This window comes from Tursiops truncatus, chromosome 1, assembly GCF_011762595.2.
Source record: "Tursiops truncatus isolate mTurTru1 chromosome 1, mTurTru1.mat.Y, whole genome shotgun sequence".
NCBI lineage: Eukaryota > Metazoa > Chordata > Mammalia > Artiodactyla > Delphinidae > Tursiops > Tursiops truncatus.
In genome coordinates, this window is record NC_047034.1 from 162,970,233 (window position 1) to 162,984,178 (window position 13,946).

At 48.5% G+C, this 13,946-nt stretch overlaps 1 protein-coding gene across 2 annotated transcripts; it reads left to right on the top strand.

Moving 5' to 3' along the window:
* Positions 1 to 72: 72 nt before the first annotated feature.
* GPN2 (GPN-loop GTPase 2) lies at positions 73 to 12,854 on the top strand. Of its 2 annotated transcripts, none has more exons than XM_019938388.3 (5): positions 73 to 792; positions 1,374 to 1,530; positions 4,263 to 4,423; positions 8,947 to 9,077; positions 10,557 to 12,854. In XM_019938388.3, exons 1-5 carry the CDS (start codon positions 382 to 384, stop codon positions 10,627 to 10,629), a joined length of 933 nt encoding a protein of 310 aa, XP_019793947.1. In that variant the 5' UTR covers positions 73 to 381; the 3' UTR covers positions 10,630 to 12,854. The 2 variants fall into 2 exon arrangements, with proteins under 2 accessions (XP_019793947.1, XP_073649805.1); XM_073793704.1 differs by having other exon boundaries at positions 73 to 723.
* Positions 12,855 to 13,946: the final 1,092 nt, after the last annotated feature.

Sequence of the window (13,946 nt, forward strand, 5' to 3'; positions counted from 1 at the left end):
GAGGAAGGTGGAGAAATCCCCAGAAAGGTAACCGCCCTCTCCCCCAGGCCCCCACGTCCGCCCCACGCACCGACGTCACCGCGCCCTTCGGCGCCAAGCTGTGTCGTCGCCGTATGGGCGGGACTTCCTCTCCCGGCCCTGCTGTTTCCGACGTCGTCCGGAAGTCGGGTGCTGGTCCCGTCAGTACCGGGCCATTTGGTCGTCTCACATCGCGCGGGTCCCTGCTCTTCCTCCTTAGGCGACCCCCGGGCATCACCGCCGGCCCCCGACGAAGTGCACGTCGGGGATCCCGTTGCCCTCGGCTCTCGTCTTCGGCTTGGCTCCCGCCCTGCTTTCCTGCCGAGCTTACCTGCTCCGCACGGGGCCGTGTGCCGGCTGCCCATGGCGGGGGCCGCTCCGACCACGGCCTTTGGGCAGGCGGTTATTGGCCCTCCGGGCTCGGGGAAGACCACGTACTGCCTGGGCATGAGTGAGTTCCTGCGCGCGCTGGGCCGGCGTGTGGCGGTGGTGAACCTGGACCCGGCCAATGAGGGGCTGCCGTACGAGTGCGCCGTGGACGTGGGCGAGCTGGTGGGGCTGGGCGACGTGATGGACGCGCTGCAGCTGGGGCCCAACGGCGGCCTGCTGTACTGCATGGAGTACCTGGAGGCCAACCTGGACTGGTTGCGTGCCAAGCTCGACCCCCTCCGCGGCCACTACTTCCTCTTCGACTGCCCTGGCCAGGTGGAGCTCTGCACGCACCACGGAGCCCTGCGCAGCATCTTCTCCCAGATGGCGCAGTGGGACCTCAGGGTGCGTCTGGGGACGGGCAGGCCCATTTTGCAGATGGAGGAACTGAGACAGGGAGGAGAACAGATGCCACGCCCCCATGTCCCACAGCGAGGTAGGGGCCGAGACGCTTTGGAGTAAAACAGATGTGAGTTTGAATCCTGGCTCTGCCACTGACTCGCTGTGTGGTCCTGGGCAAGTCAGTTTATCTCTCAACCTCAGTTTTCTCATCTGTAAAATGGATGTGTCAGTACCCAATTTGGGATTATTGGGAGTATGGAAGTAGTTATGTGGAAAGTGGTATGGTAATTGTTGTTGTGACTTGTGGGCAAAAGAAAGTGAAAGAATAGAGTCAGGTGCAGTGTGAATTGAACCAGTTGCCCACTGGGAGGCTCAGTGCAAGGCATCTTGTAGGAAAAGATGCCCCACATCTCCTGGAATAAGGAAATGACTATGACTATTAGAATGAAACAGAATCAGGAAAAAACTAATGGGAAGACTTTCCCTTTGCCCTCAGAAGTCCCCAGTCTGATGGGGGAGACATAGGCCCTAATGTTCCCTGCCTCCCCAGGCCAGTCTCACCCTGTCTCTTCCTTCCCTCCCAGCTGACTGCTGTCCACCTGGTGGATTCTCACTATTGCACAGACCCTGCCAAGTTCATTTCGGTACTGTGTACCTCCCTGGCCACCATGCTGCATGTGGAGCTGCCCCATGTCAATCTCCTCTCCAAGATGGACCTCATTGAACACTATGGGAAGCTGGGTAAGAGATCCTGTTCTGACAGGCAAAAAGTAGGGCAGCGGCTGGGCTGGAGTGAAGCAGAGATCTCAGCTGGAGGAAGCTGCTTCCAGGGACCATGCATGGCCTGATGATAGTAGCCACAGTCAGGTCTGATCCCTGCGTATTTATTTTGTGGCACTGTGTGCCAGATACTGTTCTGGGTTTTGGGGACAAGAGAGCTACAGATGATGATATGTATTATGAAGGAATTAGAAGAAAGTGATGGGATAGTGAGTGGTTGGGAGTGAGGGGAGTGAACAGTACCATCTGAGCTGAGACCAGAATAGTGAGAAGGAGCCAGCCAAGGCAGAACTGTTCCTAGGCAGAGGGACCAATAGGGGTCCCTATTTCCCTAATCCTTAAGGAAAGAGTTTTGTTTGTTGTTTGTTGGTGGGTTGTTGTTGTTGTTCTTTGCCATTTCACCTGAACCACAATATTTTTTTTTTAATTATTTTTTTGGCTGCGTTGGGTCTTCTTTGCTGCGTACGGGCTTTCTCTAGTTGCGGCGAGCAGAGGCTATTCTTTGTTGCGGTGCGCGGGCTCCTCATTGCGGTGGCTTCTGTTGTTGCAGAGCACAAGCTCTAGGCACGCGGGTTTCAGTAGCTGCAGCATGCGGGCTCAGTAGTTGTGGCTCGCGGCTCTAGAGCACAGGCTCAGTAGTTGTGGCGCACGGGCTTAGTTGCTCTGCGGCATGTGGGATCTTCCCGGACCAGGGATCGAACCCACGCCCCCTGCATTGGCAGGCGGATTCTTAGCCACTGCGCCACCAGGGAAGTCCCGGGAAAGAGCTTTTTGTGTTCAAGGAAAAGGGGGTGGGGAGTGAAGAGAGCCCAGGGTAGCTGAGATAGTGCCCAGGGGAAGGGTGGTAGGAAACGAGGTCAGAGAGGTGGGCAGAGGCTAGAACCTGTACTGTTGAAACACAGAGGAAAGCCATTGATGAATATGAAGCAAGGGAACACCATGAACTAAAAAGGCCCTTCTGGCTACTTTGTGAATTGAAAGGGGCAAGAATGAAAACAGAGGTCCTGTAGGAGGTGTTTGCAGCAGCCCAGGCAGTGGTAGTGGGAATGGAGAGAAGTAGATAGATTCAAAACTTACTCAAGAAATAGGATTTGCTGGTGGATTGGATGTGGAGACAGAGGAATTAAGGATGACTCTCAGGTTTCTGACTGAACCAGTGGACAGATAAAGGTGCCATTTGTCAAGGTGGGAAAGACTGAGAGAGAAGTAGGCTGGCATGAGGGGGGGACGTTGCCTAGGGGTCTATGGCCAACATTTTTTTCCTGCAAAATTAGTGCCCTGCTGACTGGGGCATTAGTTCCCTAAATAGCATCTTCAGCCACAAAGGAACCTAGAGAAGAATAGCTGAAATGACCAGCAGTGAGCAGGAGGGAGGTTGTAGGGAGAGTGAAGTGTCAGGGCCTTGTCCAGGGAGGGTGACTGGCTGCCAGTTGGGACATGGAAGGATGGGGATAAAAAAGCCCCATTTTATCTATGTCCAGATTTGTGTCTTCCCAAGCCTGTCTCCCCCTTCACAGCCTGCAGCCCAGATGGCTACATGCTGGTCCTCTACATTTCTAGCTCTGACTCTTGCCAGTCATCCTCACAAGAGACTGAAGTACAAACCAGATCAGGCAATTGAGGCCCAGAGACATTACATGAATAGCCCAAGGTCAGTCACTCAGCTAGCCTTTTAACTGAGATAAAATTTAAACCAAGTGTACCTGGCTGCAGTTTCTGCATTCTCAGTGAGAAACGTACCTGTCAGGCAATCCAAGAAGTTTGTTGGAATGCCCAGCACTTCCTTCCTTGCAGGCACAGGGGTGTCGGTTTCTAATTAGAGCTGATAAGAACACAGGAAGCAGAGATCAGGGAGTGAGTCAGTCAATCCCAATAGCCTGATTCCCTCGGCTCACTTTGGAACAGACCTACTGAGTAGCCCAGCTGCTTGAGTCTTCCAGGCAGAAGTGGACAGTGCAGAGGCCCACTTTCCTTCTCTTAGTGCAAAGTTTGTATTCATAGAACTGAGTCAGGGACCTCTGAGTCATCTAGTCTAATCTTCTCATTTTACACTAAGAAGGAACTGACCTGGAAAGGGAAAGTGATTTTCCTAAGAGGCCATCCTGCTAGATAGAGCACTAGATAGTGTGCCAGGTCCTGGGAGCTCTGCCTGGCTATGAGCTTTTTGAGGCAGGGACCAAGCACTATTATTGGTACATGTTCTACCTTACTACCACTGATCAAGCACTTCTCTGAACCAGACACTGGGGTTTATAGCCCTTAATCCTCACAGTAGCCCCATGAGGTGGGTAACTGCCCATAGAGCTAGTAAATGGCAGAGCCAACAAGTGAAATCAAGTATTTTCTTCTCAGTAAGTTCATTTCACTGCCTCAGCAAATGTTTGTTGAATGAATGAATGAATGAGTGAGTGAGTGAGTGAGTGAATGAAGGCAAAGGAAGAAGGAAAAAAATAATGGTCCCTGTCCTCAAGTCTTTAGCCTGATGCCAGTTGCTCCTGAACACCAGTTTCTCTTCTTTTTATTTTCTTTCTAATTAAAGTATAGTTGATATACAATGTTGTATTAAGTTCTGCTGTACAGCAGAGTGACTCAGTTATACATACATATACATTCTTTTTTTATATTCTTTTCCATTATGGTTTATCATAGGATATTGACTGTCGTTCCCTGTGCTAACCAGTTTCTCTTCTTAGCCTTCAACCTGGACTACTACACAGAGGTCCTGGACCTCTCCTACCTGCTTGACCACCTGGCTTCTGATCCTTTCTTCCGCCACTACCGTCAGCTCAATGAGAAACTGGTGCAGCTCATCGAAGACTACAGCCTGGTCTCCTTCATCCCTCTCAACATCCAGGTACAAACACACCTCATTTTATTGTACTTTGCTTTATCATGCTTCACAGATACTGCTTTTTTTTTTTTTTTTACCAGTTATAGGCTTGTGGCAACCCTGCATTGAACCAAGTACATGTTCCAACAGCATTTGCTCACTTTATGTCTCTGTGTTACATTTTGATAATTTTCACAATATTTCAAACTTCTTCATTATTATTATATTTGTTATGATGATCTATGATCAGTGATCTTTGATGTTACTATTATAATTGTCTGGGGCACCATCGACTGCACCCATATAAGACGGCGAACTTGGGAATTCCCTGACGGTCCAGTGGGTAGGACTCTGTGCTTTCACTGCTGAGGGCACAGGTTTTTTTTCTTTGTTTTGAGGACACAGGTTTGATTCCCGGTTAGGGAACTAAGATCCCGCAAGCCACATGGCGTGGCCGAAAAAAAAAAGAAGGTGAACTTAATCCACAAATGCGTGTGTTTTGACTGCTCCACTGACTGGCTGTTCCCCCATCTCTCCCTCTCCACCAGCCTCCTTATTCCCTAACACTCCCTAAAACACAACAATGTGGAAATTAGACCAATTAAACCTACAACGGACTCTAAGTGTTCATGTGAAAGGAAGAGCTTCACATCTCTCACTGTTTTTTTTTTGTTTTTTTTTTTGGCCATGCAGCATGCTGGATTTTAGTTCCCCAACCAGGGGTCGAACCCATGCCCCATGCAGTGGAAGCAGAGTCTTAACCACTGGACCGCCAGGGAAGTCCCATGCCTCTCACTTTAAAAGCTAGAAATGATTAAGCTTAGTGAGGAAGGCATGTTGAAAAGCCAAGATAGGCCAAAAGCTAGGCCTCTTGTGCCAAACAGTTAACCAAGGTGTGAATGCAAAGGAAGAGTTCTTGAAGGAAATGAAAAGTGCTACTCCAGTGAACACAGGAATGATAAGAAAGCAAAACAGCCTTATTGCTGATATGGAGAAAGTTTTAGTGGTCTGGATACATCAAACCAGCCACAGCATTTCTTTAAGCCAAAGCCTAATTCAGAGCAAGGCCATAACTCTCGTCACTTCTATGAAGGCTGAAAGACATGAGGAAGCTGCAGAAGAAAAGTTTGAAGCTAGCAGAGGTTGGTTCATGAGGTTTAAGAAAAGAAGCCATCCCCATAGCATAAAAGTGCAAGGTGAAGCAGCAAGTGCTGGTGTAGAAGCTGCAGCAAATTATCCAGAAGATCTAGCTAAGATCATTAATGAAGGTGGCTACACTGGGAATTCCCTGGCGGTCCAGTGGTTAGGACTCTGCGCTCACTGCTGAGGGCCTGGGGTTCAATCCCTGGTTGGGGCACTAAGATCCCACAAGTGGCCGGTGTGGCCAAAAAAAAAGGTGGCTGTAGTAAACAACAGATTCTCAATGTAGACAAAACAGCCTTATACTGGAAAAAGATGCCATCTAGGACTTTCATAGCTAGAGAGAAGTCAGTGCCTGGCTTCAAGGCTTCAAAGGATAGGCTGACTCTCTTTTTAGGGGCTAATGCATCTGGTGACTTTAAGTTGAAGCCAGTGCTCATTTACGATTCCGAAAATCCTAGGGCCCTTAAGAATTCTGTGAAATTTACTCTGCCTGTGCTCTATAAATGGAACAACAAAGCCTGGATGGCAGTACATCTGTTTACAACATAGTTTACTAAATATTTTAAGCCCACTATTGAGACCTGCTGCTCAGAAAAAAAGATTCTTTTCAAAATATTACTGCTCATTGACAATGCGCCTGGTCATCTAAGAGCTGTGATAGAGATGTTGTTTTCATGCCTGCCAACACAACACCCATTCTGCAGCCCGTGGATCAAGGAGTCATTTTGACTTTCAAGTCTTAGTATTTAAGAAATACATTTCTTAAGGCTGTAGCTGCCCTAGATAGTGATTCCTCTCATGGATCTGGGTGAAGTAAATTGAAAACCTTCTGGAAAGGATTCACCATTCTAGATGCCATTAAGAACATTCGTGATTCTTGGGAAGGGGTCAAAATATCAGTCTTAACAGGAGTTTGGAAGAAGTTGCGTCCAATCCTCGTGGATGACTTTGAGGACTTCAAGACTTCAGTGGAGGAAGTAACTGCAGATGTGGTGGAAATAGCAAGAGAACTAGAATTAGAAGTGAAGCCTAAAGACACTGAATTGCTGCAGTCTCATAATACAACTTTTTGGATAAGGAGTTGCTTCTTATGAATGAGCAAAGAAAGTGGTTTCTTGAGATGGAATCTACTCCTGGTGAAGATGCTGTGAAGGATGTTGAAATGGCAGCAAAGGATTTAGAATATTATGTAAACTTAGTTGAAATAGTAGCAGCAGGATTTGAGAGGATTGACTCCAATTTTGAAAGAAGTTCTACTGTGGGTAAACTGCTATCAAACAGCATCGCATGCTACAGAGACGTCGTTCGTGAAAGGAAGAGTCAGTTGATGCAGCAAACTTCATTGTTGTCTTATTTTAAGACATTACCACAGCAACACCACCCTGATCAGTCAGCAGCTATCACCACGGAGGCAAGACCCTCAACCAGCGAAAAGATTACGACTCACCGAAGGCTCAGATGATGGTCAGCATTTTTTAGCAATAAAGTCCTTTTTTTTGCACGCGGGCTTTCTCTGGCTGTGGCAAGCGGGAGGTACTCTTCGTTGCGGTGCGCGGGATTCTCACTGCAGTGGCTTCTCTTGTTGCGGAGCATGGGCTCTAGGCGCCCCGGCTCAGTAGTTGTGGCTCACAAGCTCAGTAATTGTGGCTCGCAGGCTCTAGAGTGCAGGCTCAGTAGTTGTGGCACACGGGCTTAGTTGCTCCACAGCATGTGGGATCTTGCTGGACCAGGGCTCGAACCCATGTCCCCTGCATTGGCAGGCGGATTCTTAACCACTGCGCCACCAGGGAAGTCCCAGCAATAAAGTACTTTTAAATTAAGGTACATACATTGTTTTTTGGGGCATAATGCTATTGACTATATGCTTAATAGACTACAGTATAGTGTAAACATGACTTTTATATGCACTGGGAGACCAAAAAATCCGTGTGACTCACTTTATCATGAAATGTGCTTTACCTTGGTGCTCTGGAATCCAACCCACAGTATCTCCGAGGTGTGCCTGTACTGGGCACTAAGAGGCCTCGTCCCTTGGCTATTGGCTCTGCAGTGCCTGGGAGCACACCAGGCTACGTGTCCAGGAGGCTTTGAGGCCTCAAACAATGGTCTTTGTCCTGGGTCCAACAATCATTCAGTCTCCTTGGTTTCGAGACCAGTGGTGGGCAGGATTCCAGTAAAGAGGGTAGACCAAATTTTGGCCCTATCTGTTCTGTTTTTTTGTTTTTTAATTTATTTGTTTTTGGCTGTGTTGGCTCTTCGCTGCTGCACACGGGCATTCTTTAGTTGCGGGCTACTCTTCGTTGTGGAGCACGAGCTCTAGGCATGTGGGATTCAGTAGTTGTGGCACACGGCCTTCAGTAGTTGTGGCTCACGGGCTCTAGAGCGCAGGCTCAGTAGTTGTGGCGCACGGGCTTAGTTGCTCCACGGCATGTGGGAATCTTCCCGGACCAGGGATTGAACCCGTGTCCCCTGCATTGGCAGGCAGATTCTTAACCACTGTGCCACCAGGGAAGCCCCCCTGTTGTTTTGCTGGGTTCTCTCTACACATGTTCCCTCCTCAGTGTGAAAAAGGATGAGTTCAGAAAGTCATTAGCAAGGGACTTGACCAAGGCCAGGGACAAGTCTTTCAGCCTCCTTCAAGATGGGCAACTGCCTGTTGACTTTGCAAAGTAGTACCCAACCCTTGTGCCTCTCACCTTGCACCCTGCAAAGGTAACCTGGGAGACAAAGGTGCGTGTTAGATTCCTTTCTGCTGGGGGTGAACTTAAGGGAGCTTGTCTCTTCTCTGTTTAATGCCACACTTTTCTCCACTAAAACGAGGAGGTGAAACCTATAATATGAATCATACAGTTACACTTATTGAAGACTTTCTGTGCTAGGCATTGTGCTGAGGACTGTACATGCATTATTTTGATCTCTCTTTCCCATGATGTGATGTAGGGACCATTCTTACCACTTTCATGTGGACGAACAAATAAGTTACATGCATATTTATCGGGTGCCTACTGTTAGATAGGTTCTGCGCCAGCCACTGGGGATGCCTGGACAAACAAGTTCCCGACCTCAAGGGGTGCACAGTCAAGTAGGAGAGGCAGATGAGTTAATAACTTGCTAATAGTAAGATGGTAAGGATCATAGCTACAGTGGGGATAAACCCAGGGGACTGCGGGTGTGCGTTGAGGGGCTTATCTGTTCTAATTTGGGTGGGTTGGTAGTCAGGAAAGATGAGGTGTAGCCGGGCCTCTGGGCACATGTAGAAGTACTCCAGGCCAAGGGAGCTGCATGGACAGAGGCTTCATGAGGCAAGATCAAGGGGGGTGTTTGGAGACTGCAGTCGGTTTGGTACAACCTCAATTCCACATACCCCTATTTCACTCAGAGCTGTTTCTCTCCTCCCTGCCCAGGACAAGGAGAGTATCCAGCGGGTCCTGCAGGCTGTGGATAAAGCCAATGGCTACTGCTTTGGGGTCCAGGAGCAGCGGAGCCTGGAGGCTGTGATGTCTGCCGCGGTGGGAGCTGACTTCCACTTCTCCTCGTATCCTTGCTCGCTAGCCTCCGCCACAGCCAAGAGCGGGAGGCCAGGGGCTCAGGAATGGCCATGGCTGCCCTTGCAGATGACTGATTTCATGTTGACCAGTGGGCTCCCTGGTAACTGGTCCCTTGGAAGGCTTCAGGGTTGTTTGTACCTGAGGACAAGGGAGGCTGTTGATCAGAAGGAGCAACAAATACAGAGGCCCAGATATGAGAGAGCACTGGTCACTTCGGAGAGATGCAAGGGATTCGGTTTGCCTGGTGTCTTGAGTGTGAAGGGGAAAGGGAGATGCAGTGGGAAGGGGAGGTAGGCGATGGAGGAGTGTGGACTTAGGCCGTGGGTGGCCAGTGGGAACCAGCATACTATTGTTGAGCGGAGCGTGACGCAATCAGATGTACATTCTTGAAAAGTACCTCCAAGTGTGGAAAATGCATTTAAGGGATGTGATTGGGAGCAGGAGAGTCTTTACAGTCTCCAGGTGAGATGGGATGCAACATTAGTAGTGACAATAGCAGAAAGGGTGTGGACTGGAAAAATGTGAAGGAGATAGCTAGAGCTCGTGACCAGGTGGTTATGGGATAGAAGGAGGTGGAGCAGAAGTTAGACTCCCAGGTTTCTGGTTTAGTCAGTGGTAGGGGGTGGTTGTAGTCACTGAGGCAAGAAAAGGAAGAGGAGAGGGCAGGTTTGTCACGTGGGTGGCAGGGATGGGAACTGGCAGCTGTGCTGTGTTTGAGGGGGCCATGGGATGTATTGGAACCTCAGTCTCCCTGGTTGTAGAATCTCAAGTTCTGACGCCGGAGTCCTCTAGTATAAGAGCCATGGTGGCCAACCTAGCCATAGTCAGACCCCAGACCCAGGCCTCAGGTCGGCCAGCCTCACACAGCTCCATGGGCAGTGTCGTGGTCTTTTCCTGTGTGACTCTGATTGATGTCCTTCCTGCCCCACTTTCCTGCTATTCCAGAGAGAGCTAGAAGGCACCCTATAGCCCAAGCAGAAAGTTGTTGCTTTCTTTGAGCTCCCTGAGTTCCCTCCTCTAGCTGAAGCAGAGAAGTCATTTGCTGAGCACCTGCCGTGTGCCGGTTGCCATGCTGGCGCTTTATATTCGTTGTCTCATTTGACAGAGTTCCTCACAGCTCTGTATTACAGATGAGAAAAACAAGTGGCAAAATCAGGGTTTAACCCCACAGCCTGGCTCCAGAGCACGTGCCACAACACAGAGCTGGAGGGTTAGTGCTCTCTGCTTCTCTGCTTCTCTGCAGTGTGGGCAAGAGGCAAATAGAGGAGCATTTGGGTCTGGTTACTTGGAGGGACTTCTCAGACCCAGTTGTTCCCTGTTGCCTGAAGCTCTAATTATGAGGAAGGGAGTGGGATGGGAGGAACCTCCAGACGCAGCTAGAGGGCACACATCACAGAGGTCAGATCCTACCCAGACCAGTTCTCCATCCTTGCCTATGCTATCAGCCTTGACGAGCCCTCCATCAGCACCCTGGGCCTGCAGGAGAAGTACCTGGCGCCCTCAGAGCAGTCAGTGGAGCAGGAGGCCATGCAGCTATAGCAACAAGCTGAGCTCTGGAGAACAAGACACACGACCCAGCGCTGGGGAGAGTGGCAGCTCCCAGTGAGCAGCGGACAGCTCAGTGGCCTGCAGATCCAAGGGCAGCCCTCCCAGCCAGAGCTGGGAGACTGGCGAGGGCATACTCAGCCTTGCAGAGGACTTCTGGCCAAAAGCCACACATGTAGCCAAGCAGAGCACCAGTCACAGCCTCATGAACTCTGGCGCTGCCACCAGGGATTCAGCACTGGTCCCACTCGGGCTGTGACGGAATGTGCTACAATGCAAGAGTTTATCTTCTACTTTTTGTGGCTTCCAAACTTTCTTCAATCATCCAGGCCGAGTGAGTTGGGAATATGGGAATGTCCCCTCTCCTCAGAAGAGTCCTATTTCTTCCTACTACAGGGCAGTGTTTCCCCCAAAGCACGGGATCATACTAGAGGGTTGACTCTCAGTCCTCAGTTATGCTCTTTGGTTAATCTTCAGTTTTAACAGTGAACCTCAAACTTGAGGTCTCACAGACAACACTCCTAGCAGATCTTGTAACGTTTTATTTTCATTGTCTTTATGTCATGGTTTTATTGTTTTTTGAGGTTAAGTGTTAACTAGTTTTCCATTTATATTAGTGATTAAAAGTTGACTTTAAAATGAAATTATTTATACAAAATGAGTTGCTTAAAGGAAAATACCAGTATATAATCGTATCATGAGGGCTGTGGGGAAAGTCAAGCCGGCTTGAAGTTGGAAATACTGGTGTTTGCTTCCTTTGCTCTTCTTGCAACTGGTTGGATGCAATTCACATTTTCAACCAGTAGGTAGCATCCCAGGCTTATTTTTTAATTTTAATTTTTTTTTTTTTTTCCGGCTGTAGCCTGGAGGCAGAAGGGGACAGATGGCTGTCGTGCCAGTAGTCTTATTTGCAGACACTCAGTGCTGTTAATACATGGGAAGGGCTTAGCATTTCACAAAGAGCTTCCACACACACAGTCCTCATGTGGCTTTCACAGCAGCTCCTAGGGACATAGACAAGATGGGGAATAGTACTAAGCCCCACTTTACTGTGAGGAAACAGAAAGATGAGGAGTTTGAACTTCAGTCAGCCTGTCTCTCTCATAGCTCACTTTGCTGAATACTTAATGGTGAAAAGTCAGGGCCCTCCTCCCACAGGGTTTATAACCAATCAGGAGAAAGAATTTAGACACCTGTAGGGTATTAACTGAATCATAAATCAGGGGGAAGATAGATGACTGGTGGTTCGGACAGTTGGAGAATTCAATTTAGGAAAACTGTTCTGAAGCAGCATTGAGATGGGGGTGACCGGGCTTTGCTTCTCACATTTGGTCACCAGAGCAGAAGGCAGAAGAGTTAGGGGCTGTGAGGAGGCCCCTCGGGCTGGAACAGTGTGAAAGCAGCCGACCCCCGCTCCCACGCCTGGCGGGACAGGGGATGATAACTGGGTGCTCCTTCCCCCGACTCTCTTCTAAGGAGTTCAAAGCACCTCATCCCTATTGACACTGTACACGGTGGGGAGTGTCAACAGTGCAAGCCAGGGAAACTGAGGCCAGGAGGCACTGCCTGGGGCTGGCCGTGAGTCACCTATGGGGCCTGGAGCCCAGGAATAATGACACCCAGGCTGCTGGACAGATCCCTCATCAGTTAGGGCATAAGGGTGGGTGCTGTGTTTTTGAAAGTAATACGAGTAGCTGTGGTCATGGGTTTTGATGCTTACCCCATCCTGGAGGCCCCAGCTATCACCAAAGCACACCAGCTGGAAGGAAGCATCATTTAGAACTTTGTGGCCTCATATGCAAGCACCCTGAGCATTTATTCTCTGCAGTCATCAAGTGAAGAAGGATGGACAAATTCCAAACTTTATTTTCAGGCCTTGGTGTGACAACAAGGGTGTTTTCTCCTCTAGTAAATGGAGCTCTGTCCACTTCCCACTGATAGCAACGTGATTTTCTATCCCCCCTGTCATGATTGGGAGGGGATAGCACAGTGCAGAAAAGCAGAGGTGTCTGGGTTCCAGGTGAGGTCTGTTCAGCATGAAGTGTGTAGGGTAAGAGAAAGACCATCCTCGATTTGTCAGCATATGACGACTGTCCTTAAGATTTCTTTTTTTCCTGATAGAAAAGTGAAAAGCTTGGAAAATGAAAATAAGTCACCCATGATCCCACCACAGATAAATAATTTTTAAATATTTATAATAAATTTTCTATTCAAATGTATATTTTGTGTTTTTTATTTCAAGTCTTATTTTTCTATGCGTTCAGAGGGATAGCTATAGCATTTATATACGTGGGATATATTGTTAATGCTTTGTAACCTGCTTTTTTCAGTTAACATTATTTCATGTAACTAAAACTCTAAGGACCTTTTTAATGTCTCCATGATAATATTCTGGAGTATGGCTATAACATTGTTTATCCAGACTCCCATGCTTAGCCTTTAAATTGTTAGCAATTTTTTTGCTATTGTAAATAGTGCTGTGATTAACATCTTTGTCTGACTCTCTGACTTTTTTTTTTTAACATCTTTATTGGAGTATAATTGCTTTACAATGGTGCGTTAGTTTCTGCTTTATAACAAAGTGAATCAGTTATACATATACATATGTTCCCATATCTCCTCCCTCTTGTGTCTCCCTCCCACCCTCCCTATCCCACCCCTCTAGGTGGTCACAAAGCACCGAGCTCACCTCCCTGTGCTATGCGGCTGCTTCCCCCTAGCTATCTATTTTACGTTTGGTCGTGTATATATGTCCATGCCACTCTGACTCTCTGACTTTTAACTTATGATAAAGTCCTAGAAATAAAATAGCTGATGTTTTCTAGGTTCTGGATTCATATTGCCAAAATGCCTCCCAGAAAAGTGCCACTTTACAACTCACAGGCACTGTCTGGAAGTGCTCTTCTCACCCCCGACCTCACTTGGCAATCGTGAACTTCCGGAGGGAGGAAACCATCCCTGAATGCTTTCCAAGGGACCTTCTTGGTCTTCTCTGCTAACCACTGACACTGGGCTATACTATGCATATCTTGGCTCTGAATTGGGGACTTCCAACAACTGGAAGATAGTGTTTGGAACCTATCAGTGACCACAGCTAATTGGAAAGGCTTCCAGCCCAGACAAAGAGGCTTAGGAGTGAGGGTGACACCCTAAAGCCCACAGAGCTGAAGCACAGACAGTCTGCCCTCAGCTGTTTCTGAAGTAGCAAAACGCTCACCCACAGCTGGCTGAGAATAGGAAGCCTGATCCCATTAGGGTCTGTGGGAAGATGAGGATCCCGTTAGGATCTGAGAGATTCTCTGTCCTTTCTC

Coding starts and splice junctions, on each gene's coding strand:
- GPN2 (XM_019938388.3), top strand. CDS start 382: ATGGCGGGGGCCGCTCCGACCACGGCCTTTGGGCAGGCGGTTATTGGC. Junction 793..1,373: donor TGGCGCAGTGGGACCTCAGG/GTGCGTCTGGGG, acceptor CTTCCCTCCCAG/CTGACTGCTGTCCACCTGGT. Junction 9,078..10,556: donor GCTGACTTCCACTTCTCCTC/GTATCCTTGCTC, acceptor GCCCTCCATCAG/CACCCTGGGCCTGCAGGAGA.